General features: G+C 41.9%; 1 protein-coding gene across 1 annotated transcript in view; it reads right to left on the bottom strand.

Moving 5' to 3' along the window:
* The window catches only part of slit2 (slit homolog 2), a 118,826-nt gene that overhangs the window by 45,829 nt on the left and 47,377 nt on the right, over window positions 1-25,620 (bottom strand). The window contains exons 5-11 of the mRNA XM_080879952.1: window positions 6,406-6,477; window positions 5,406-5,477; window positions 4,233-4,304; window positions 3,848-4,011; window positions 3,314-3,452; window positions 1,168-1,239; window positions 913-984 (exon numbers count right to left, since the gene is read on the bottom strand). Coding sequence (XP_080736078.1) covers window positions 913-984; window positions 1,168-1,239; window positions 3,314-3,452; window positions 3,848-4,011; window positions 4,233-4,304; window positions 5,406-5,477; window positions 6,406-6,477 — 663 coding nt within the window. The remainder of the gene's footprint in view (window positions 1-912; window positions 985-1,167; window positions 1,240-3,313; window positions 3,453-3,847; window positions 4,012-4,232; window positions 4,305-5,405; window positions 5,478-6,405; window positions 6,478-25,620) is intronic.

Genomic DNA, 25,620 nt, shown 5'->3' on the forward strand with positions numbered 1-25,620 from the left:
ACCACAGATACAGTGGTGAGAGAAATGATCTACTGACAATATTGAAAGAAAAATAAGAGTTTGTCAGGAAAATCTTCATCTTGTTGCTTCATTGGTGATCGTGGCTCAAGAGTTGGGAGTTCGTCTTGTAATCGGAAGGTTGCCGGTTCGAGCCCTGGCTCGGACAGTCTTGGTCGTTGTGTCCTTGGGCGAGACACTTCACCTACTGGTGTTGGCCAGAGGGGCCGATGGCGCGATATGGCAGCCTCGCTTCTGTCAGTCTACCCCCGGGCAGCTGTGGCTACAACTGTAGCTTGCCTCCACCAGTGGGTGGATGACTGGGTGTGTGAAGCGCTTTGGGGTCCCTAGGCGGCACTAGTAAAAGCACTATACAAATACAGACCATTTACCATTCATTACTTTTGATGAAAGATCTGAAGTGCATTGCTATTTCTATTGTTTTTTCCCTGTCCATATTCGGTCCCACGCTCCCGTCAGTATCTGCAGTAATGGAACTTTAACATGGTTCCCAACCATCAAGGAAAAAGGAGCTCTCCTATACAAAGTTACTGGGAAATTAAAACGTTTGCGAGGTCCAAAGTTTGAGGATCATTTCAGGTGTGGCTTGCTTTGTGTTTTCACTCCTAATGAAGAGGTTGCTGTAATTTGGCTACACTGTTGTGGGAAAATCCAAGTGTTTGTGTTTGTGTTTCCTGTTTCTCTTTCTCAGTATGTTATGGCCATAACAGATCTCAGATATTAAACTCCTGAGCGCATTATTCACATAAAATATAAAAGCAGTAGCTAAAAGTGAAAAATAAACGGAAGTTATGGAGCATAAACAGATTTTAAACTTTTTTGCGCCCTCAAAGCGGTGCTTCAGAGTGTTTAAAAAAATACAACTTCAATATAAACACACCACACAATACTCACAGCGAGTTGAGAGAGCGCAGACCTTGGAAGGCATCCGAGGCCAGCTCTGATATCTGGTTGTTACTCAAGTCTCTGTGAAAAACAAAAGGAGAAGGGAACAAGAAGCAGAAGCATAAAACCAGAGAGTCAGTGAGGAAGAGAGAAACACAGAAAGCACAGCACGGAGGTCAACACAAACTGGAAAGTGGCCGGCAACAAAAGTTTTTGTGGATGGTTGACAGGGTGCAGAATACACGCATCTCCTCATCTACTCACATCCTGCGCAGCTTCTTATAAGGAGAAAAGGCCCCAGCTGGTATCACCTTGATGGCGTTCTGCTCCAGTCGTCTGGAACCAAACATACACACAGACCATTGAGAAGCGACATTAACATTCCCCTATCACAGAGCTATCTCTGCTCCATTGTTGGCTGCTGCTCTTTCCCCGGGGGCTATGGCTAAGGGGAAACTTTTCCAGATAAGTCCCTTTAATAGGCCCTGCCAAAGTCTGCCACATTTCTCTGATCTTTTGCCCTCTTTAACATCTGCACAGTCAGACGGACACACAAAAACACAGCTGTAACATCTGGGAGGTGTTCCATTAGGTCTGACTGTGCATCGATCTGACGATGCCATTAGAGTGAAAAGACGTGGAAAAAAAGAAAGAAGTGTTTATTCACTGTGACAGCAAATTAAACAAAAACAACAGCTTCATTGTGAAAAATTCTCTCGCTTTCTAAACTTTTCACTGCTGACATTTTTGACTGGTTGTGCATACGAACCATAATGTGCCTGTTCTATAGTGGTTTCAGCTGTTTTGAGTCTGAAGTGAAAAGAAACGAGTCCTTTTAAAGCCTAAAATCAATCAGGACAAGGCCAAGTCAAGTGTAAATTTAGACAAGTTGATGCTCCGCTATGTTAAGTCCAAATAAAATCTAAAATCGCTAAGGAAGTTAATGTCTGAAGTCTTGTAGGTCTTACATAAGGTTTCAAGCCATTTGAAAGAGTTCCAGGTCTTAACTAAGTAAAGAGAAGTCCAAATTATGCCCCAAATCTTCCTGTAGCATTTAAAAAGTCTTAAGTTAAAGGAGACAAATAGAACTTTTATCCAATTCAGTGAAGCTGGGTCAGGTCGCCATTCTGCTCTAGGGCGGCACAAATCCCAGAGATGTTAAAAACATAACGCTAAATTTGATCTTGAGTCTTGAAAAACACGTCTTTTAGCAGTTAAATTAAACGGGGGTCTTTGTTCTTATCAAAGCAAGTAATGGGTCTCAAAATCAGTGAAGTGACTTTGAGAGCGAGAAGTCCAAGTTAGGCTTCATGTCTTCATAGTCATGGTGACCAAAGCTTTACCTTCAAAATAATGCAGATATTGTTTTTAAAAATGAGAAATATAAAATTTTTTAATGGTTTTAATGGCAGAGCTGGAATGCCATCTGAGAACTCATGTCCCAGTCACAAATCTGTATTTAATATAGGGGGCGATCTGATGCAGTGACAGACGTGTAGAGACGTTATGGTCTGTTTGTACTTTTACAGCACTCAGCACTTTGTTCTCCACCTGCACCATGCATGTCGATCAGTGGTATACTTCACTGCTGTTCGCTGTCACATTAGTCGTTCACCTTGCAGTTCTTTTGTCTCTTGACACTGCAGTTTGCTACATTTTCACTGACATTCAGATCTCTGGTCACCACATCGCTGCCAGTGGCCGTGGTCTAAAGGGAGTCCTGTCCCTTTAGAGCCTCTGCAGTGCCCACAGATCTTATAACCAGTCTCAAGACTGTCAGCCCTTCAGCTTAGCCCAGCTGTTGGGAAGAGAGAAGTCTAATAGACAAAGACTGTCTTTATAATGAAGTGAAATCAATTGTTAAAAACTGTCGACTGCGATAAATTGTCTTCTCATGAGTGCTTTATCACATTTAAAGATTGTGTTGTGCTATTTCTCTTTGTTGGGAAACAAAGAGAAAGAGCAGCAGTGTGATGTCCATTTAAGTCTGACTCAAGAAGTCCAAATCTCAAATCTTAAATCAACGTCTTATTTTTTGGGACTTTGTTAAATCTGCTGGCTCTTCTCCTTCCACTTTGCTCCGATTCTCACTTACAGATAGCGATATGATCCACCTCGTCTCTCAGATTAATCTTTCAATTGTTCTTCTTTTGTCATTCCTTTATTATTTTCTTAAGCAGGAAGGAGCTGCATGACCAGGCTTTCTCATTTCACAGATGTGTGATTTTATTTCGCCACACAAAGAGAAGTAGTGAAACAGAAAGGTGGAAAGAGACAAAGAGGGAAAATGGAAAGACGCAGAGTGAAAGAGCAGGACAAATATCACTGCTCCGAGTGTGGATGTGGGAGTTATGTGTGTGTAAGAAAAGCGGCTGGAAGCAAACGTGTTTACTTGGATCACAGGTCTTACATCTCGGTGATGGTTTCGGGCAGGTTGGTGGGTATTTCTGTGAGACCCTTCCCTCTACAGTCCACAATGTTGTTACTGCAGGTGCACGACTCCGGACACTGTAACACACTGCAGGAGGAAGATGATGACGACTGGTGACCTACACAGAGACAGAGGGCCAATATTATCCACGGATAACAGATTATGCTTTGAGTAAATCCCAAAGGCAAAGAAAAAAAATCTGCAGCACGGCTAGAGCAACTGTGCAAGTGAGGGAAATATCCTGTCCTTAGATGTGACCTTGTCTATCTACAACTGTTTTCTATTCTCGTGTTGTACAGAAAATCAGATCGAGGATATATATTTTAGGAAATGCAGCACATAGAGTTAAAGACAAGCCACTTACCTTCATCCCAGTCTTTAAAAATCATGAGCAAAAAAGGTAATGAGAGAAAGCAGACGAGACAAAGCAAAAGATGGGTTTGCCACTGCGAAACAGCGAGCCGAGGGAAGTCACAAAACAGACAGCAAAGCAAACCGGTGAACCCGACCTACCTGTGCACACAAACTCCTTCTTCTGCACCTCGGCCACGTTGTGCCCCCTCAAGTGCGGAGGGGCCATGCATTGCGTGTAAAGACCCAGCCGGGGGCGCTGTCGCAGCCACTCTGACAGCCAGGCTACGTGGCAGTCACACTGCAGGTTGTTGGAGTGCAGGCGGCTGAGGGACAGAGGAGGAGATGGGACAGACAAGAACAGGTGGGGGGAAGGAGAGAAATAAGAAGTGTGATGACAGGGGAGGCAGGAGCAGGTTGGGTGGAGGGAAGAGAGAGAGAGTTGCAAGTACACATCAATCAATCTGTTACACAAATGGACACGGATGGGAAGAATCCTTCCCCTCAGGGCAGCGAGGTGTACCAAATACACAGAGATGCCACTTACAAGGTCCTGAGCTTTGGCATGTGGTTGAAACTGGCCACAGACAGTCGGCTGATGTTGTTATTGTTCAGGGTGCTAAAGAAGAAAGTGAACACACAGCATATTACAGATATGCAGAAAATCTGTCCCGCAGTATTTTACTGTTACCGTGAAAGAGGCTGCAGTGTCATACAGTGCATTTGTAATGTAACACAAAAACAATCAAAAAACAACTCTTTTATATTAATGTGTTCAAAGCACTACCTTGTTAGCTTCTAATTAGGTCTGTAATAAATCACATTTAATGGAAAGCTACTGAGCCTTTAATCTTGCTTTTTCTTTTTCTTTCTTTTTAGACATCGGCTTAACACATAATCCATTTATTCGCTCCCGGAATGCTCAGACTACAGAAAATCTTTTGAATCATTAGAAATCAGATACAAATAGATGGTAGAGTTTATTTGCCTGATCGAACGATCATACCTTTGCACGTTTGCTTACAGCTCTGATTTTGGCCGGGCTATAAAGTGCCCACTTAAGGTACTGACTGACTTTGAAATCAAAGCAAAATGAATATTACAGGCATTCAGGACAACAAAAGTGTCCATTCTGTGTGCCTAATGGCCCCATTAACAAATTATGTGAAGAGTAGGGGCACTTTTATTTCAAGACACGTCAGGACTGCATGTCATCTTACAAATGAAAAAATCCTGGATGCCCTGCACGTGAAAGAACATACTATTCTTAGAAAGATCCTTAATGTGACACAGAAAATACTGTTAAAGATGTTTTGGTTAATGATAGAGAAGCACAATCGCTAGCCAATACAGCAAAAATCTTAAACCCCAGCGACGCCTCAGCTGCTCTCTCTCTCTCCTCAAGATGTTGGTGAACAAAGAAAACTGTCGTGCTTTAACTTTATTTCAGAAACAATCCCCAACAACAATTGCATATTCTCTGCTTTTTATATTTGCCTTTCCTATTTCGTTTCCTGAACCCCTGCTTCAAGCACCCTCTACAATGACAGCATTACCACAGAACCAGGCGTTAGTGCCACTGCTCAAAATATACCAATTCATTCCTTTTGGGGAGCTGCATAGGCAATGCAGTCTTTGAAAGGTCAACAAGGAAATTAGCTGTTCTATACTGTACTGCTGTTAGTGCTCACCAAACCCTCTGCTTTTTGCAGGTACTCACAGTACTTCCAGGTCACGTAGCGCTCTGAAAGCTCCATCTTCAATACAGCTGATGTGGTTGTAGTCCAACTGGCTGCACACACACATGTACACACACGGAATTAAAAGAAAGGGGAAACTGAAGACATCAAGGTGTTTAAAAGGTATATCTTAAGGCTTCGGCTGGCTCCAGGTGAAAACACCTCAACTCCTTAGTAACCTCTCTCTGTCTCACCCTCACCTTCTCTCTGTTTTAAAAAAAGTTTGGTCTCCTGGTAGCTTTGTTCTTCGTAGCTGCATTTCTGAATGCATTTATCTGTGTGTTCATTCCTGTTTCCTGCTCTCTTCTGACATCTAGTTTGTATGCGCTGCTCTATACCTCGTCCCTCTTCCTCTCTCTCCCCCGACTCTTTCTCAAAGTCGGTTTGCTGAAACAATTTAATTAAGACATAAGGACAGTAAATCATGCTGTCATCCGCACTCTAATGGATGCCCACACACACACACACACACACACACACACACACACACACACACACACACACACACACACACACACACACACACACACACACACGATTTAAAAAACCAAGACATTTAAAAAACCACAGGAAGCCCTAAAAGTTGAGAAATCCATATTTATAGAATTAAAGATGGGCAATTACTTTTACCTGTGAAATGACCAACAATTATCATAACTCGGAGTGAGGCAAAACAAAGGGAGGAAACGGCAAAATGCCAGTGATGTGACACACGCAGTGTAATCCGCGCTCTAATGCATGAACACAGACACGCACACAGCTGCTAACGAGCAGCGGTGCCAGTCAATACAGCAGGCAGGAGGCACATGACATTTACCACAATTAAATATTGATGCACAGGCAAATGGGTGCTGTGCACATTCTCAAACATGTCGGAAAGGAGGTGCCACATACGTGTGAACGCCTATAGAACCGCATGCACACCACACTACACCACATCGCACATATAAGCAGAGAGAGTGTTGCCAAAGTGCTACTTACAGATTCTTGATTTCCACAGCTCCCCTGAAGCCTTTCCTTGGAATTCCCTGAATCTGGTTTTCGCTGAGATCACTGTACAGAGAAGGAGACAGAAAAAATAAAGGCAGCACAGAGTTAAGCCAAGATATCACAGGGCCACTTGCTTTGCAGACTAAGTACTTGATATAATCATCAAAATGCAGAAGTTGTGGGTGGAGGGCTTCAGAGCCAGATTGATCATCTGCAAAATTGAGTTCCATCAACACAGAGTACTTCTTCCTCAAATATAATCAGCCGTCTTGGTTCATCTCTCAGGGATACATAAAACACTTCCTTTGTGAAGTGTCCACACATTTAGAGCCAGATGCAATTCAACTGTCTGCTTTGAACATCCACACGAGTCAGGTGGAAGAGGCTCTGAGCCCTCCGGCAGCCTGTAGGGGGCACTAGTGACCTCCACTTACCTCAGATTTCTGTTCCTTCTTTCATCACTCCCACTCATCTCTACCTCACTCCAACCACCCTCTCCTCCCCTGCTTTTAAGGAGTGAGTGATGGATATGTGTGTGTGTGTGTGTGTGTGTGTGTGTGTGTGTGTGTGTGTGTGTGTGTGTGTGTGTGTGTGTGTGTGTGTGTGTGTGTGTGTGTTTTGGAGTTTACATACACTTTAATTTTTAGCTACTTCAAAAAAGCGACAGGTTGGCATTAAAAAAGGAAACACTTACTGCAGTCAGTGATATACATGCAGAACGTGCTAACATGCATGCACCCATAGAAGTATAAATACCCTCAAACATACAAACAGGTGCTTCACTGACTAAATGTTATTATAGTGCTTGCCATCATGTGACATACATCCTAACACTCATTGGTGCTGCAGCTTGGTTTATAAAGGACACACACACATGCCCTTAAAGGTGCCGAAGGATGTACTCACAAATAGTTACACGAACAGAGGTGTTAATCACATACGCACATGTGCAAATATAAATAAATTACATAAAGCACAGGCACAAGAATGAATTCAGCTGTCGGGTCAAAATGTGTTACAGCATGTAAAATCAAAGCACTCAAGCAGCTCTGGAAAGATGACACTCAGGCATCCTAAAAGCACCACAGGCTGCCCGGTAGCGAGTGTTTCTGCATGTGTCCTCTGCTTCCAATACAAACCCAAGTTCCAGACAGACCACCTGACCTTTCACCTTTGACCTTCCAGCTCTCGACCCCAACTGTGTCCTCTGCCACACTAATCGGCTAACAGCTAATGCCCATCCACATTCCTCGCATTCCTGCAGTTGTGATCGTTTAATCAGCGCTACAGGTATCTCTCCACCTGCTGCTTCCAGCCCTTCATCTGAAGTGGTAATTTGTTGCCAGTAATAGAGAAAAATTACAAAGCGGGGCGTTTTGAAGACTAAAAACAACAAAGTGGCTTGTTCATTTGGAGCCTTAATATCCAACTGAAAAGACAATGAAAATGCTTCTTTTAGCTTACGAGCCTGTGGGAGGGCTGGCTAGCTGCTGTGAGCTTTGGATTGACAGCTGAGACAGACAGCAGGGGCACAAAGACACAATGTAAACAAGAGTCCTCTGGTAACTGTAGCTTTTTAAGAGGCGTGTGTTAGGAGTGATACTGAAGAAAAGTAATCCATCATTCTGCAACCACGGCAACAGATTGTGGCGTTGGCAGGTAAATGTTTTGAAGATGTTCAAAGTGTCAGAGCTGAGGCACAAGTTCACTCTCAAGTGTCAAAATGACACAAGTGAGTGCACTTTAAGTCAGCGAAAGTGTGCTGAACGTTGCATTCGAGATGGATCTATTCCTGCATATAGAAGTTCAATTTTACATCGCTGCAGTTCAGAGTCTCTGGGCTTTTATTTCTTCCGCACATAATTGCCAAATGTAAGCTGGCGATTTGTGCGAACACAAGAGAATTAAATGTAAGATGATCAATAGAAGACGTAGATCATTTTTTACAACTGCCTAATCTTTCAAGTGGTTATGATGCTGCTTTCTCTGCCCTGTGAATCATTGTATGCTGAGAATCTTTGGATGTTGGATTACCGGTCAGACAAAACAAGGATCTGAGAACGACACGCTGAGCTCCGGAAAATTGTGACGGGAAAAAGCAATAATTAGTTGCAGCCCCCCCCAGTAAAATGTGTTCACCTTTGCTGTTTTGCACACGCAAAGCGAACACACGTGTGCTTCTTCTCTTTTATGCAGATACGTACACACACACACACACACACAAAGTGGCTGGTCTGAATCAAATAGAGTGTATCCTGATACTGTTTTTACAGGACCAAGGGGGTTTGGAAAACAGCCGTGCTCCGTTAACCACTGGAGCTCGAAATCCAAATAAATGTTCTTTAACTTAACCCAACACACACACACACACACACACACACACACACACACACACACACACACACACACACACACACACACACACACACACACACACACAGCAGTGCATATAGCACCCTGTGTGTGCATCCACTACATCTTTGTATCAGATGTAACAATCAGTAAAAAGTTGTTAACGTCGAAAATGTGAAGCTCTGACAGCTCGACAGTTTGTGCTTTAGGTTGCACACAACCTTCACTGTTTACACACACAGACACTTCACTTGGGAACACACAACTTGTTGCTGTGGCAATTACAGTAATGTAGCTTGGTAAACATCAGAGGACAGGAAAGAAGTGCTGTGTGTGTGTGAGAGAGCGAGAGACACACACACACACACACCGTCATCCTCGAAAGCGCTGAGATGATTGAAAATTGATTCTGAGCAATTTTTCTGCCCTTGTGATGCACAACAACAGACAGACTGCACACACACAAACACTTACATATCGTACACACATATCACAACACACTCATGTACACTTAGTACATGCATACACATGTGAGTGGCAGTCTGGGTTAATGTGGGGGCTCTTAAGGAAGTGCAGAAGGCCACACTAAACCCTATTCATCACTCAGACCACCAAAGAAAGAGAGAGTGAATATCCCGCCTAGTAAATTGACTTCTTAGCGACTTTGGAGTGGATTTTCTTCCTCCGTTTGGCGCCAATGCACCTGATTCAGTTTCATCTCCACTTAAATGATTTTTTAGTGAATGTTCAACCCACCACGTTATCTTTTCTTCTCAAACTTCCTCTTCCTTTTCATCCTTCTCTCTTTCTCTCTCTGTCTTTTCCTCTTCTCCTAAATTGGTCTTGTTTTTGGACTTCCCCAAGGTTTAACCCCTCACCTCTGCCCCTTAAGCCTGAACTGGGAGGCTGGCTTCATTAAAAGAGGCTCCCGCTGAGCCCAGCGTGTGCATGTCCGTGCGTGTGTGTTTTTGTTTGAAGGGGCTGGGGGTATTAGACCCACACAGGAACTATATCATGCTGCTAAGTTAGGAACCTTCTGAAAGAGAAGACACACACACGTCCACCCACAGACGCATGCACATGCACATGCACGCACCAATCCTAGGCACAGTCGCTGCTGAAACAAACAGCTGACAGCCTCTATCCATGATGTGTAGAAAAAGAGATTTAACCGCACACACACACAGACGCGGTGCCACACGATGCTGATACTGTACATGCATCAAATTCACAGCAGCAAGGACCGAAAATGTTCTGTCCCATTTCGCTCTCTTCCTTGTGTTGCACTTTTTCTTTGACATCCACCCTAAGAAAGATAAATCTAAAAAAACTTGGTGTCCCTGTTTTCTCCCTCCGTCCACACCAAGCTGTTATTTTTCACACTCAGTAACTGAGCTGTTTGAGAGCGCAGATAAATCTTAAAATGCTGGCCTCAGGTTTTGGAGTGCACCAGAAAACTTGAGCTTTTTGAAAACAATGAAAAAGTCTTTGGTCAGGAATGTTACCAAAAAGCAGTTAAAATGCCGGCTTCCTGTAACCTCTAATCCTCGCTGTGGTCACACATTTTAAATGTCAGCATAGATGCTCAGACCACTCTTCGTCCTTTATAACGATTTGGCCGACGCCTCGGTGTGCCAAAGCCGGGCAGCGTTTGCTTTTCGGTCTCATCACAGAAAAATGTGTAAATGACAATACTAAATTGTGAGTTTGGCTACAATGAAACCAAGCATCAAGCTCCGGGGCAGAAAAGTAAAACCAACAGTAAAGTGTCGAAAACTCAAACTCCTCAAATGGCCACTTGAGGCTGACTCCAAAAGCAAGGAAAGCCCCAAAGAAGCCTGTGTTAAAACACACAACTTTACAACTTTACAACAGAAATAATGACATTTACAGTCCTTCCAAATGTAGGGAGGGTTACAATTGTTACAGTTGTGCATTGCTTGGGGTATGGATTTCCTTGCATGAGCAGTGGTTGTCTGGGTTAACTTCAGCTAATTCGAGCTGCTCAATTCTACTTCTTAATCAAGTTTGTAGGTCCTTCTGGAGCATTTTCATGCTATTATCTTACAAATGACATAACTTGGTGTTTGGGTAAAAACACAACATCCAAGAATGCTGCACTCCATTTTCTATGAGTGAAATTCTAGTGTTTTATTAGTCTGTTACTTAGCTCTAATTAACACCTAATTTCCAGTATAGTCCCTAAATGAACCTTAAGTGACAGTGGTTAGTGGCTATGATTTGTATACAGACTCAATTTAAAACAGGTGAACAGGAGGGCAAAGTGGACCAGTCTGACTATGTGAGACATCTGTCCAGATGCTGGCTGTATGTGTCTGTTTTCACACTGTTGAAATCCATTTTGGTGCGAATGGATCTTCTACGGATCTTCCTGTTTTTCTCACCTCTGGTGGTCCAGGATGTGTGTGTGCGCGCGTGTGCGCAGGAGTGTATGCGCGACAGAGTCAGGTCTTCAGTGTTGAGAGCTTAGAGCTGCTTTTCTAAAGGACCTTTTCAATGTGAGGGGGGCTTTTGACACCCTCCGTGTCTAAGAAGACCTAAGCATGAAAGAGCACTACTCAATTCTCACACATGCACCCCTCATCCTTTCCCCTCCTCCCTGTTTTTTGTGTCTCACGCCGGACACACATACACAAACTCTTACCTACTGTTATACAGTTTCTGAGTCTCTTTTGTACGAAGCCTACCGCCACAAGATTCTTCCCAGGTCCAGCAGACTGGGGGTTCCTGTGGCAGAGCGTGTGTGTGTGTGTGGGTGTGTGTGTGGTAGGGTATGAGTCGGAGTTGGCAGTGCAGTAAACTAATCATCTTGTTCAAATCCCTTTCGGAGACCTTAATCCTATTAAGTTTTAGAATGTGTGAATGGGCAAAGACGAAGCTGGAAAGAGTCAAAAAGGAAAAAGAAAAAAGGAGGAGAAGGTGAAGAAGAGGAGGAGAAGGAGTGAGTTTCAGTTTTTGCTGGAGGGGCTTTATGAAGAGATGGTCAGGGAGGCTAAAAATGATGCTGGGACATTCAGTATGCGCTAGTGTGTCTGCAGTCAGATCCTCCAGCTAATTCGGGCAGCGGTGCCATTAGTGGACCCCCAAAGATCACACTTCTGTGAGCAATTAGGAGGAGAAAGACTCACAAAGAAAAGAGAGGAGATGAGAGGAGAAAGGAGAAGGAGGAGAGTAGACCTTTTGAAGACAATGGCATGGATTATTGAGCGCACTGGGCCAGGACTGGCACCTGGCAGTGTGGACGAATGCGTGCGCCTGGTGTGCGCGTCATGATCTCTCTGGTTTAAATTTAAGCACATCTTGTAAATCTTGGGCAGCAGAATTTCAGAACTAATAAACGAACAAAAAAAAGGATTCTTACTATTCCCTCCTTAAAGAGATAGTTATTATGCAGAATCACACACACCCTCCCACACACAGATCGCCTCCTCTTTCAGCCTTCTCCTTCAGTCCCCCTCTCCTAAACTAATATTGACTTTGCTCATGAATGACAGATCTGCAGTCCTCCTCACTCTCTCCCTCTCTTCCCATCTCATTGTCTATTTCCCTTATTCACTGTCACACCTCACGCACATACTTTGAATACCAGGTGAGAGGGTTGCTACGGTTACGGGGCAAGGGTGGACACCTATGGGACATTTTCACTTGACAGAGATGTCCCCTGTGTGTACGTGGGTGCGCCTGTCCTGCAGAGGTGGCAATTTGCCCAAAAGAAGGTGCGCACGCATGTGTGTGTGTGTATGTGCGTGTATGTGCGCACATGTGTGTGTGTGTTGCCTCCGTGAGTTACAAAATGCCCAGCTTAGAGAAGCTCATGTGGTAAGAGCTGTGTTACTTTTCCAGCTGATTTTGAGGTTTTATTTTGCAATGTTTCCTCGATTATAGTTTGAATGCAGAGAGAGCAAAGCCAAGATTTCTCAGCAGAAAAGCGACATTCTGCCTACTGATCTCCTACATAAATAGCTCACGCATTTTTCATTCAATTGTTCACCAATCTTTTATTTAGTTAGTTATTTCTTTAACAAAGCCAGCTGCAAGCCACGTGCCACACTTGTTGCTGAGGAAACTAAAAACTAAATATACATTGCCCTCTTTTCTTTAGCTGGTAAAACAACAAAGCTGAAAAAAATCTTACATTTGTGTGTGTGTTTGGATGTGTGCGTGTGTGTGTAAAAGCAGACTGACTACGTTGCTTTCCAGCCCAGGAACGGATTAGTCAGCGTTCTGAGACCATGACATCATCTGAAATGTTTACACGTGTAATTATAGACAAGTGAGAAATACATCTGTTGCACTAACGCACACACTCACAGCGGAGAGATAGACATGGCTCGCAGTAATGCAGTAATTACATATGAGGAGAAGCACTTAATAATGGGGACCATCTGATGATGATATTTAGATTTGCAGCTGGCTCAACAGAGCAGGCCATCCCACTGTGGCCTGCACCTGTGCTCCTCCAACACGCGTGTTAGAAGCAATTCTTCTTCCCGTCATTCTGCAAGCATTTTAAGACATGTTTTGGCAAATGGAAGAGGAGAAACATCAAATGCCGGAGATGCTGAGAACATTTTAATCCCCAGGAAATCAACACATGCATGAGTTTACTGATCTAGCGCATGTGCTTATCAGTCAAGCTGCTTTAACTGGCATTGGCGATGATAAAGATTCCTTCTTTCTAAGAACATAAACATATGTACATATCCCAAAGAGGACTTACAGTTTTAATGAGTGAAAGAAATGCAACAATTCAAACCAGTTGTTCAGTGGTGCCTGTGTAGAGCCTCGTGTTGGTCATAATTTGAGTGAAATCTTTGAAGGAGACTGCTTTTTGAGCACCCTCTAATGGTCAACTTGGACTTTCAGTTTTTTTAACCTCCAGATTTCTAAAGATGTTTGATCTCATTTTAATTAAAGAGTATTTAAATGTAATGGAATATTTCATCTTTGATGTCTCCGTCCATTCCATAAATTTAACTTCTTTCCTGACATTTCTCTTCCCCCCCCTTTCGTCTTTCATCTTGATTTTTCTTCATTCCTTTGGGGGTCTTTCCATCCTTTTGTCTCCACCACTTTCTCTGTCTCTTTCTCCCACATCCCCTGCACCACCCTCCTCCTGCCCTGCTCCTTCTGTAATGAGTCTAATCCATCAGCCAGACAGTATTAATCGTATTCCGATAGCAGTGTGTTCACTCGCTGCTCGCTGCTGTCTCTGTCTCTACGAGTCAATAACCCCTACGCTAACACCTACACACTGCCTATGACAGATAGGCTATGTGTGTGTGTGTGTGTGTGTGTGTGTGTGTGTGTGTGTGTGTGTGTGTGTGTGTGTGTGTGTGTCTGCATGTGTTTGAATTTTAAAACCAGCTCAGCACTATGACCAAATTTATTGCAGTCTTTGCCTGGAAGAGCGTCCAAAACACACACAAGATGTAGACACAAACACACACACCACAGCTAAAATGACCTCCACTGGATGAGTTGCCAGACCACTTGGTGGCCACAAGCCCTTGGTGAGTGACATCATATCCTTTTCCTGTTTGCCTCTTACACTGCCATACAATAATAAATAGAAAAGATAAATAGAAAGTGACAGCACATGATTGTGCGTCTGTGTCCATTTGTGTGGGTTTGTGCATCTGCCTGCATGTGTGCCTCAGCCTGCCTATCCACTGCCAGGTCAGAAAGTTTTTCACCCACGTCTTTGACCTGATCTGCCACAAACTCCATGACCCAATAAGCTGAAGCAGCAAGCAGCCACCTCCCTTCTCGTCTGCCTCCTTTCCATTTAAAACCTCAGCGACTTACAGAAAAAAAACCCTCTCACTAGCGGATAATGTATCAATCTGGTGCCCAACGATCCTTTGTCATTTTCAGACTTAGCTTTGCCATCAATTTTTCCCCCACAATTCGCTTCATCCATCAGTCGCTGCACCATTCTCCTGATCGCTCAATCATTGCATCACTCTTTTCATACATCAATCATTCATTTGTGCAGTTCATCTGTCATCCTGCAATCCCGCACAGTCAGACATCCAGAAGCATTCTATTTAAAGTAAATGCTTTGGCTTAAGGAGGGAGTGGTGAGAAAGATCCCTAACCTGCATGTGTATTATTTTAGTCTGACGCTTAAATTGTCATCATTAAAACCCTAACAGCCCATCTGCTGCTTTTTGCCGTTCAAAGCGACCCACTGATGATAACAAATAAACAACTAAACGGCACAAAAATGGTTTTGATACAGCTATAAAATACAGAAGTCAGTTTTTCCCCCCTCTAGCAACATTTTTGGTGAGATTGACAGCTGAGCTTAGGAAGTTATGGTCTGTGGTCGGGGAGAGTGTGTTTGTATATCAGGAATGAGGGGTTAGCAGATCTGTGGAAAGAGGCATAACGTGTGAGCACGAGTGTGGAGAGTAGCAGAGGACTGCACTGACGATCACTTACTCACCCTGGTGTCATTATTCACAGTTTACAAACCATGACAAGACAGGCAGAGACAATCACGCGAGCGCGCGCACACACACACACACACACACACACACACACACACACACACACACACACACACACACACACACACACACACCACTTCTCACATCTCTTAATTCAGCAGTTTGCGCGGTTTTGTCTTTCCTTCCTTGTGTTTACCCAGCAGATTAGAGTGACATGCTGGCAAGCCCTCCTTACATATACACATACACATCTCCAGTTTACACATGTCTTTGTGATCATGCTGATAAGGTAACACCTTATGTTAAGGTCATTGCAGTATTTAAGAGTAATTCGTTAATAGCTTATAGATAATAAGACCCTTAAAATTCCTTATGAGAGATTTTAGCCTATTGCTAGGTGGTTACATGTATAATTCAACTTTTGTGGACATAAATTCAATGTTAGTGAAATTAAAAAAAAATATGTTGGGGGTGTTAAAGCATTTAAGATTAAAGCTGTGTCCACACTGGCCATTCCAGACTCTGGTTTCCAAGGTAACCCTCTAATGTAGCTGCCCTCTCATTGGTAGTTGCTTCAGTCGCTCACCCCTGGAAGTATATCACAGGTTATCGATAGTTGCTTGGAAACTTGAAAACTTTTAGCCTATCGTTAGGTGGTTGCTACACATCACGACATGTGATATAGACAGGGACCTTTACGAACCTTCCTATGATGTACCTGTGTGCCAAATTTGGTTGCTTAACTCCTGGCGGTCCAGGAGGAGTTTGTGGACAAAGAGACAGACAGACAAAGATTTGCTGTACCAGAGCAACATTTGTTTAGTCTGTACAGTGTGTGGAAATAGCGAACAAAGGATGCATACGCTCACAATCGCCTCTGCCCACCCAAATACGATCCCATTGCTCTCACAGCATTCCAAGGAAATAAGTAGCATTCCTTGAAACCTTTGAATTATTAGTACTTCTTCTCTAAACTGACTTACTGTCAGTTATTAAAAATGCTGCAGCCTAAGATCCAAGATTTAAGATTCAGTTTAGGCAAATATATGGTGTCTGTTGATTGACTAAACAACAAATCTACAAATAGTAATAACTTTAGCTCTAGACAATATGGCACATCATCGTCCTGGAAGAACGCTTTGCTTTCTTTTTTTTTCTCTTCCATTAATTTAAATATTTTTGTTTTATAAAAAAAAAAAAATTGAATTGCAGCACCTTTATGCCATCTCATATGTTTAAATTTGGAGATTGTCACAGTGCTACATTCAATTATTTAATTATTTATTTTTTAATCCTAGGAGACACAACCATCAATGAAGTATATGTCATGCAAGAGAACCCATGAGAACAAAATGAACGGGCCGAGTCGTCAGAATGATATTTAACATGTGTTGACAGATTCACAGCATTACAGTTTTTTACAGACGCTAGGACACATTTCTCAATACTTAGGTCACTTTTGCAAAACTCCTCACACAGTGAGCACAACAGAAGTCTATGTGGGCTAAACTGAGGACCAGTTATCATTGTTTTGGCACAAAATGCATTCAATGACTACATCTCTCAAATTTCATGAATTATCTTCTCACTCAGACACAACAACTGCCAAAAATCTTTGTACGGACAGGACATTTTGCATGTGCTTACATACTGTTTTCAAAACTGTTAAACTTATGGCCAAAACAATAACACAATGCAAAACTTGAAAAGACAGCAAAATTCAACAGCAATATTTTATTGAAACATATTTTAAATCTAAAAATGCAGTTTAACCAGCCACAGCTGATTCTCATTGTAGATGAACATCTACACTGGTGTTACTCCTTCAATTTTTCAACTCCTTCAATTCTGGCAGCCAGAAGATTCTTTCCTAGGTGTATTACCCTAGATGACATAAGATGTGATGTGGATGAGAACCTGTGGCCAAATGGAGAAGACCGAGTAGATTAGCATTACTATTGTATGTGTATCAGTGGATGGTGTGTATACAAATTCTTGTATTTTGGGATTACTTAGTGCAAAAAACTAAAAATACATAAACAAATATTAACGAATTCTGCATGATGTCTGATTCATTCCAGTAACATATATTGAAATTATAAACAGAGATGTGTCCTTGTTTTACACAAGAAAACACTGTGTCATGCTACATGTTGTTAGTGTTTTTCAGGTCATTGTTTTGTGGATGACAAAGTTTGTCGGCTGTCAACCTTTGCTAGTGTTCTGGAAGAATGAGTTTATTTGAGACCTGAATGAAGTGTTTTGGTAGTTGTAGTGCATTTTGAATGTGGAATGAACTGCTTTGCCAGGCTGACGGTCAGTTAGGAGGATTGTGTGAAGTGTTTTGCAAAAGTGACCTAAGTATTGAGAAATGTGTCCTAGCGGCTGTAAAAAACTGTAACTCAGGCATTTAGTAACACGAAAGAAAAAAAAAACAATCCTCCTTAAAAGTCAGTTGCTGTATTTCTTATTGTTTGGGTTGCATCTTTAAGAGCTTTTGGGAAGACCTGATAAATATAAAGACTAAGCACCATCTTTAAATGGAGAGCATTTTTTAAAGCATGTCCTCATAAATGGGGACAGTGGGTTTATTTTACAGCATAACACAATAAAATGACCACTGCTTAACAAAGCATAAAACACTTTATTGTAATGTCCCTGTATGAGGATACCAAGTCTCAGGAGGTTAACCCGATGGGATGCGTGGTCAGCTACAGTTTATTAATCTAAGTTTAATAAAGCAGTGATTATAACCTAAAAAGTGAGCCAAAACCTGAGGGTGTCCTTGAGTCTTAAATATGTCACACCCCATCTGTGCCAACATACAAAGAATTTTTACTTCATATCCTTCCTCTTTATATCTTTCTCAAAGAATTTCAGGTATTCAGCAGTGAGTGACATCAGCGTGACAGCTGATCTACAAAGGAAACCTCTGCAATGTCATTTCCATTCATCCATTTTCTTAACCGCAGGTAGCCAGTCAATCACAAAGCAGAGATGTCATGTATCTGCTTAAAAAGAAATATTTTCCAACTTATTCAGATGAATGAAATTGCTCTTTAGCAGTACTAGCACATCCAAATGTAACACATGCAGATGCTTCTTCGGGGTCGTTGTGGCCTCTTGGCTTCAGCTCACATTAAAGCAGGTTAAAAAGGAGGTGGTCATCGCGTAAGAGCAGAGGCAGATCACATTTCTCCCATCAGGCACTATTAGAGTGTGTGTCACCATCTGTGTGTGTTGTGTGTATGTTAGAGACAGAAAGTGTTTCCTCCCCCGAGGCCTCTCACTTAAACTCAGTGTGAAAATGAGCCTCTTGTCAATCGTCTACTCGGGGTGTTTGGGGAAATGAGCGATTCATCAGTCAGCCGCTCGACTGTGAGGCTGTGGCAGTTTACAGTATCTGACCCGGCACCTGCACAATGCTTCACAGAGAGAGAGCGGGAGAGACCAGGGGGAGGAGAGGACGACAGACGGGGTGGGGCCAGAGGCGAACACAAAAAGATGGAAGAACAACATTTGTGGCCATCAGAAAGAAATCCAGGCGCTATTCAGAAAAAAAGAACAAATTGGCAGAAAGGCATAGTTTCTGCTTTTCTTTTATCGCTACTCCACCTCCTCTTCTCTGTCTCACTCCAAATCTATTCAAGATGTCTCCAGAACCGCCCCCCTCCCCGACAACACCCATCTCCTCCACCCCTCTGTTTGCCAGCTCCCGGCAATTGCAGGCTAGCTGAAATATTCCTCTTCAAATAGTTTCTCTCCGTCAATGTTGTCTTTCTTTCTTTCACCACCGTAGAGGCTTGGGTCACACACACTTGTCACTCTGGACCAGCTGTCCTGCACCATCTGTCCACTGTCCACTCAGCACACACACACACACACACACACACACACACACACACACACACACACACACACACACACACACACACACACACACACTGCAACTCTGGTGCTAAAATGTGGCAGTTACTGGCAAAGACGCCATGCCCGGGAACAATTTTTGTTTATTGGGCATGTGTCAAAATAAATACAATATTTGAGACTGATAGAAGGAAGACAAAGAGTGAGAGTGGTGAGAGACAAAAGACGGGAAAGAAAAACAGAGAGCAAACAAAGAAGCTGAGGATCTATTTCCATATGACCAACAGTGTGAGAATGAGAAGTCACGCATAATCCAGGCTAGTTGTAGGCTTTCAGGATTGCTTCTTTGGGTTTTTAATGCATTTGTGCCACATTTACTGAAACACCATATGCGCTGAAGTGAGCAAAATTACTGTGTGCGCTCTGCATTCCTCTGAGCAGTGAGTTGGAAAGACTGGCCATGAAAGCAAACAGCGTTGGCCATTAAGTCTCCTGGACACCAGCCAGACAACACACACGCGCGCACATTTATGTGTGCACATATATGTCACTAATGAAAAACTACTTAAGCATATGAGGTCTGGAATTTTGAGAAAGAGATCCTCGGTGATTGTGTGTTCATTTGGGAAAAACTAACACAAAGTTTTACATTGTTAATGTTTAAAATGACTTTTTAAAATTACTTCCTGATTTGCACTCTTTCTGCTAAAAGAAAAATATTCATATTCATGGCACTAATATGTAGTTGATATCCAGAGGGCTGGAGCCTTTCTTAGTTGTCACAGGGTGAGAGGAAGCTCAAGTAGGATAATTAAAACACATTTTAAAGTTCCTCACTAATGTATATCCCTTTCCTGGTACTTTACATTTCTGCTTCACCACATTTCGTGGGGATATATTGTACTTTTTCCACAAATACCCTTATATAATTACCAGAAGTTGCTGTAATTTTATTTTGAAATTGCTGACTGATTCTGCAGGTAAAATATCACACGTAATGGCCTTAAAAATACAGTAACATAACATTGTTATATAACACAGATAGTCCACATTCTGCTGTATTATGAATACTTTAACTATTAACATCTGGCTGACAACATGTCTGTATCTTACTATGTAACATTTTTTTTTAAATGACTGTATTGGAACGTCTAATTGCTTGTAAGCCAATCTTACCACTTTTGCCAACAATTTGTTTGTTAAAATGTTCAAATTTCAGTCTCCTGGTTGATTAAGTAGCATCCTTGGGTAAGATACTGAACCCCAAGTTACTCCCAGTGTGTTTGTCAGACTATGAATGTTAGACTGAAAGCATTTAGATGTAGAAAACGGAGCTTGTGCAAATGCGTGAATTAGACACGATGCATAAAGCACTTTGAGTGTTCAAGTAGAGTAGAAAAGCACTATATATAAAAAACAGGCAATTTTGCCATTTCTTAAACATAAAAAATACATGAAAAAGCAAGAAAATCATCATGTTCTACATAAAAAAGACACGGTGGTTCTAAATTTTTCCATGTGGACCGAGAAAGAACGCAACCTGAGGAAGCATGAATGTTCATCTTATGGTATATAAACTGTAAGTTAGTTTGACATTATTAAGCATGGTAGAGCAATCTGTCAATGCAAGTTATTGTGTTACTGCAGAAGCCAGTCCCAATAAGCATTTGAAAGATTCCTGTAAAGAAATTGGTTTAGATTCCAAAAGTGAGCTCACAAATTTATGGAAATTGTAGGTCTGCAAAATAAGTCAGAACATCAGCAACATCTGCAGCGACTATTAAACACAACTGAATTTATGCAACTGGCTAGTTTAGCAAAAATATTTGTTTTGTGTCTTGTCTCTGAGTTTTTAGAAGCATTTAATATTTAGTAATTAATTCATGGCATTGAGAGCCAATTATTGGCGGCAGAGGAGTAAAAGTAGGATTTGGAGGAAAAGGTAAGTTCGGAGCAAGTGAGTATAAGAAATCCATATGAAGTAGTTCATTTTTGGGACTATAAGCTTATTTTAAACACTAAGTTATAAACTATGAATGCATATTTAAACCTGTGTGAAATCCTCTCTAAGACAGCTCTCAAAACTGTCAACATCAGACAGAGCTTCTCCTCACGGTGTTTGATCGCACACCCTGACCAGGACCAGGGCTGTAGAGCACCGCATCACATTTCCCACATTTCCACTAAACAAGTTGAGACACTTCAGCTCTCCGACTGCTGCTGCTGAGTCCGGACCTACGTGATGCTGCTGTTCCATTTACTAACCACAGCACAACACGAGCAGCGCGGACTGAAATTCATCCTCCACGGTACAATGTCCACCATGAGGTTTGTGTCCCAAATATAGAGAACACGTTCAGGTCTAAAATCAGTAAGTGATTTTAGACAAGCTGCCTGCCAGCGGAAGGGACATAGGAGGCGCTGTGCAACACAAACACATCAGCTTCCTTTCTGAAGCCTGCTGCTGTTAACTAAATTAGATTAGCAGGGTGTGTGTGTGTGTGTTTGTGGGCGCACCAGGAGAGTCATGTTAGTTGGTAATGCATTGGACAGCTGTGACACACATGTCCACCCTCCCACACACACACACACACACACACACACACACACACACACACACACACACACACACACACACACACACACACACACAGATAGCTACACACTTGCATACACATAAACTGATTAACATTTCAGAATACCAGCCTCCAGCGCTGACCTCTCAGAGATTGATTGACATGGCGACTGTTTTTAAATTCATAAGTATGCGTGTGCATGTGTGAGAGCGTCTATGCGTGTGTGTGTGCGTGCCTGCACCAGTAATACAACATCGAATGTGTGTGTTTGTAATGGAAGAAGTGGACTGATGTAATGAGGCTGTAATAAGGGCGAAGCTTAATCCTGGTGAAGACAGACATAGACCTCTCACCCCTACACACACACACACACACACACACACACACACACACACACACACACACACACACACACACACAGACTTACACCCACTTACACAAATTTGACACTTTTTTCCTTTCTTTTTCTCATACTGTTCAACACCCCCCCCCCCCCCCCCCCCCCCCCCATCTCCCCTTTCTGCTTTTACCCCCCACTTTCCTTCCCCTCTTTTTCTTCTTGACCACAAACCCTTTTTGGCTACTCATTTTAACTTACACCTCCTTCTTTCCTTCCTTGCAACCCTTCAATTTCTCTAATCTTTTCTTCCGCTTCGTCCTCAATTCTTTCCCCAGTTTTTACATGAAGCTCTTCTTTCCTTTATCTATATTTCCATTCCACAACATTCAACATTTGTCTTGTTGACATATTATTTTTCTAGCCTAATTTTCTATCCATTCTTCCCAAGCGGCAAGTAAAAAACCTGCAGTTTCTCAGTTGGCCATTTGAGACAGATTTCATAGATATTCGTGTTACAATGCCCAGCTTTACAGCAGGAAATAAACATTTTCATAGCTCAAATACCTAGTAGGACTCTATGTAGTTCTGTGAATAACTAAGCACACCACATTATTTAAAAGCTTGTAAAACTGCCTTTTTACATCAATAAGTTGAAGAAATCCTTTTTGTATGACTTTATCAGAACTTTGGCCACTCTTCTTTACAACTTTGCTTCAATTCATTGAGGTTTGCAGGCATTTATACATCACTCCATTAGGGCCTGTCACAGTATTTCAATCAGGCTGATGGATTGACTTTAATCCTCCCAATACATTCTTTTCTTTTTCAGCCGTTCTGTTGTAGTTTTGCTGCTCTGCTTGGTATCACTGACCATTTCTGTGCATTACGACCAAACATCTGCATCGGGGTCTTGTCCAAATGACATTGTTCCAAAAGTCCTTGTTGAGAAAATAACTTTACAAACTTAAGCTGGTGTGTCCTTTTTAGAGCAAACAGGTTTTCTCCTGGTAACCTTTCCTAACAAATTTGTGGTAATTTGCACACCTTTACTTACTTCCAAGCTGCATGAAAAAGAAAATAAAGTCTAAAGCTCCAGCCACTTTATTGCTTGACCAACATGTTTTAGCTTGTACCTTTCATCACGGTCCCTTCTAGATGACCTTGATGAAGGGAACAAGCATTCCTTATAATACAAGTGTAGCTGGAACTACAACCTTTTTACTCTTTCAGGGACTGAGAAGCACCTGGCTGTTACTGCCCTCTCAGTTCCTATGGAAGCAATTAAGGGGTGACTGCAGAGAGTCCTGTGAAATGTTTCTTTAAAAAGAAAAATGCTTTTTTGCTGTTGTTCTTAAACAGCTGCTCTAATTTAAAACATCTCACTTGTTTAACAACAAGGTTCAAAGGTAAGAATTATTAGGGGCTTGGCCTTTTTCAGGCCCAGAAGCTGCTAAATTGAACCTCTTAACTGTATTTCTTTGTGGTATCCGTAACTGACACTTGACATGGCTTGTTACGTGGTTACATATAATACAACTGCACCCAAGAAGTCTATGTTTTATGTCCAGTTTTGATAAGCTTAGTTATGGTATTTTGTTTGTATTTTTCTTAGCACTAAATAGCAGTTCTGTGGCAATCAAAGTGCCCATACAGTCTATTCATGTTTGACAAATCAGCCTCTTATCCAGATGTGGTCAATGCTGGTTCCAGTAGCTGTAATGAAAACTCTAGACTTTAAAGCAGAACTTCACAGACTAATAGGTGTTATTACGGTGGATATGCCCGTCTTTTATGTACAGTCTACATGGTCTCTTTTAACTTCCCTTATTGCTCTGCTTTTCCACCTTCTTCTCTTCATTTCCTTCTGTCCTGTGTCCTACCTCTTTATTTTCCTCTGCTCCATTCCTCCTTTCCTCTGTCCTTCTCCCTTTCTCTCAGTGAATACCAAAGAGGGCACGCATGCTTCCTTTAAGTCTTCCACATTAAGCGGGGCAATAAAACACTACCAAACATGCACACACCCACACAAACATGGTGTAGTTTAAGTAGATGAGCTACTGTGGTTTTTTCCAAAGAGTCTAAGTCCATTTCATGCCCCAGACACACATTTACCACCACAATTTATTGTCCTGAGGTGGCCAGAATGGGAAACATACTCGTTCTCTTTCACTCTCATACACATACACGTATATGAAGACAAACACAAATTATGGTGATTTCTCGCTTGGTTCAAGTTTTTGAGGCAAAGGTTATTTTCTGTCTTGGGTTTCACCAGAGGAAATGATTCCCCACTGATTTAAAGATTTAACAGCCTAATTCTTGCATAAGACCATTCACTACTGTCAAGTCATTTTTATTTGATTTTTGAGTTTCTTTTAACATCAAAACAGGGACAGCAAATATGGCCAGACTAACAGCAAACTACTGTGACTGAAGTGGTATCAACTCATAAGTTTCTTTCATTAGTGGTGGTGTGATTTCATGATGCCTTCAAGTGGCTTATGTTTGCTGTGTTCATGAGAAGATGTGACACAGTGCTCTGAGTTTTAAAAAATGCTTTTGATAAATGAGCTTTTTTTTTGTGAAAAACACAGAAACCACCCCGTTTGCATTCATTGTTAGTACTTTGCACAGATGCCTAGTACATGCCAATACTACAGTGTTGTTTGGTGTGTTCATGCTGTGGGTAAACTGATATACATAAAAACATTGGGACTGATTGAGACCCACTTTTATATGCAAAAAACTCATCTTAGTCCATTGCTTTTTTTAAAATTCAACATGCTTTTATAAGTTGTTATAGGTGAATTAATGCTATGAATGGGTCATTTTACTCCATTGCAAGGAAACAAAATATAGACAAGAACCTTCAGGGACCTTAAATGTACATGTGAGTAAAGTTTGGTTGCTCAACTCCTAATGGTATAGGAGGAGCTCATGGAGACATGCAAAAGGACACATATTTCATGCATTATACTAAGATGTCAGATTTTTACAACACATAAGTTACAGGTAATTTTACTATTATATATTATTTATTATTAAAAACCTATTGAAACCTAAAAGGTAAAGTCAAATTAATCCTTGTAAATTAATCAGTGTAAAGTGGAAAAATACATAAAAACAGAGCAATTACATTAAAGTACAGTACAAAATATACCGGTACACCACAGGCTGTGAGGTTCAACAGATGGTAAAACTGTTCAATATGTAGAAGCTAAATTTTGTGGAATATATAAAACTGATGACTGCAACCTGCAGGAACTACAATTGCCTACACAAAGTGTTGTGCAAAGCTTCCCACATATGGGCTAGCCCTGCACAGCACTTGACAGAGTGTTTGACTGACAGGTGATCTGCAGAAACAACAGAGGTTAAAAAAAGCACAAAATGACCACTTGTATAAAAACTCACAAGAAAAGTACTTGAGTGCAGCACAGACCACTTTTGAGGAAAATGGTGCAACTTTAACCACAGTGGTTATATTCATTGTGCCAGCCACGGTGGATCTGGTCACAGCGGATTGGAGAGGGTGGCGTTGTGAAATTGTTTCTTTTTAGCGCGGGGGTCTTGGGAGGCCCTAGTGAGGCCATAG

Source organism: Rhamphochromis sp. 'chilingali' (assembly GCF_963969265.1).
Source record: "Rhamphochromis sp. 'chilingali' genome assembly, chromosome: 4".
NCBI lineage: Eukaryota > Metazoa > Chordata > Actinopteri > Cichliformes > Cichlidae > Rhamphochromis > Rhamphochromis sp. 'chilingali'.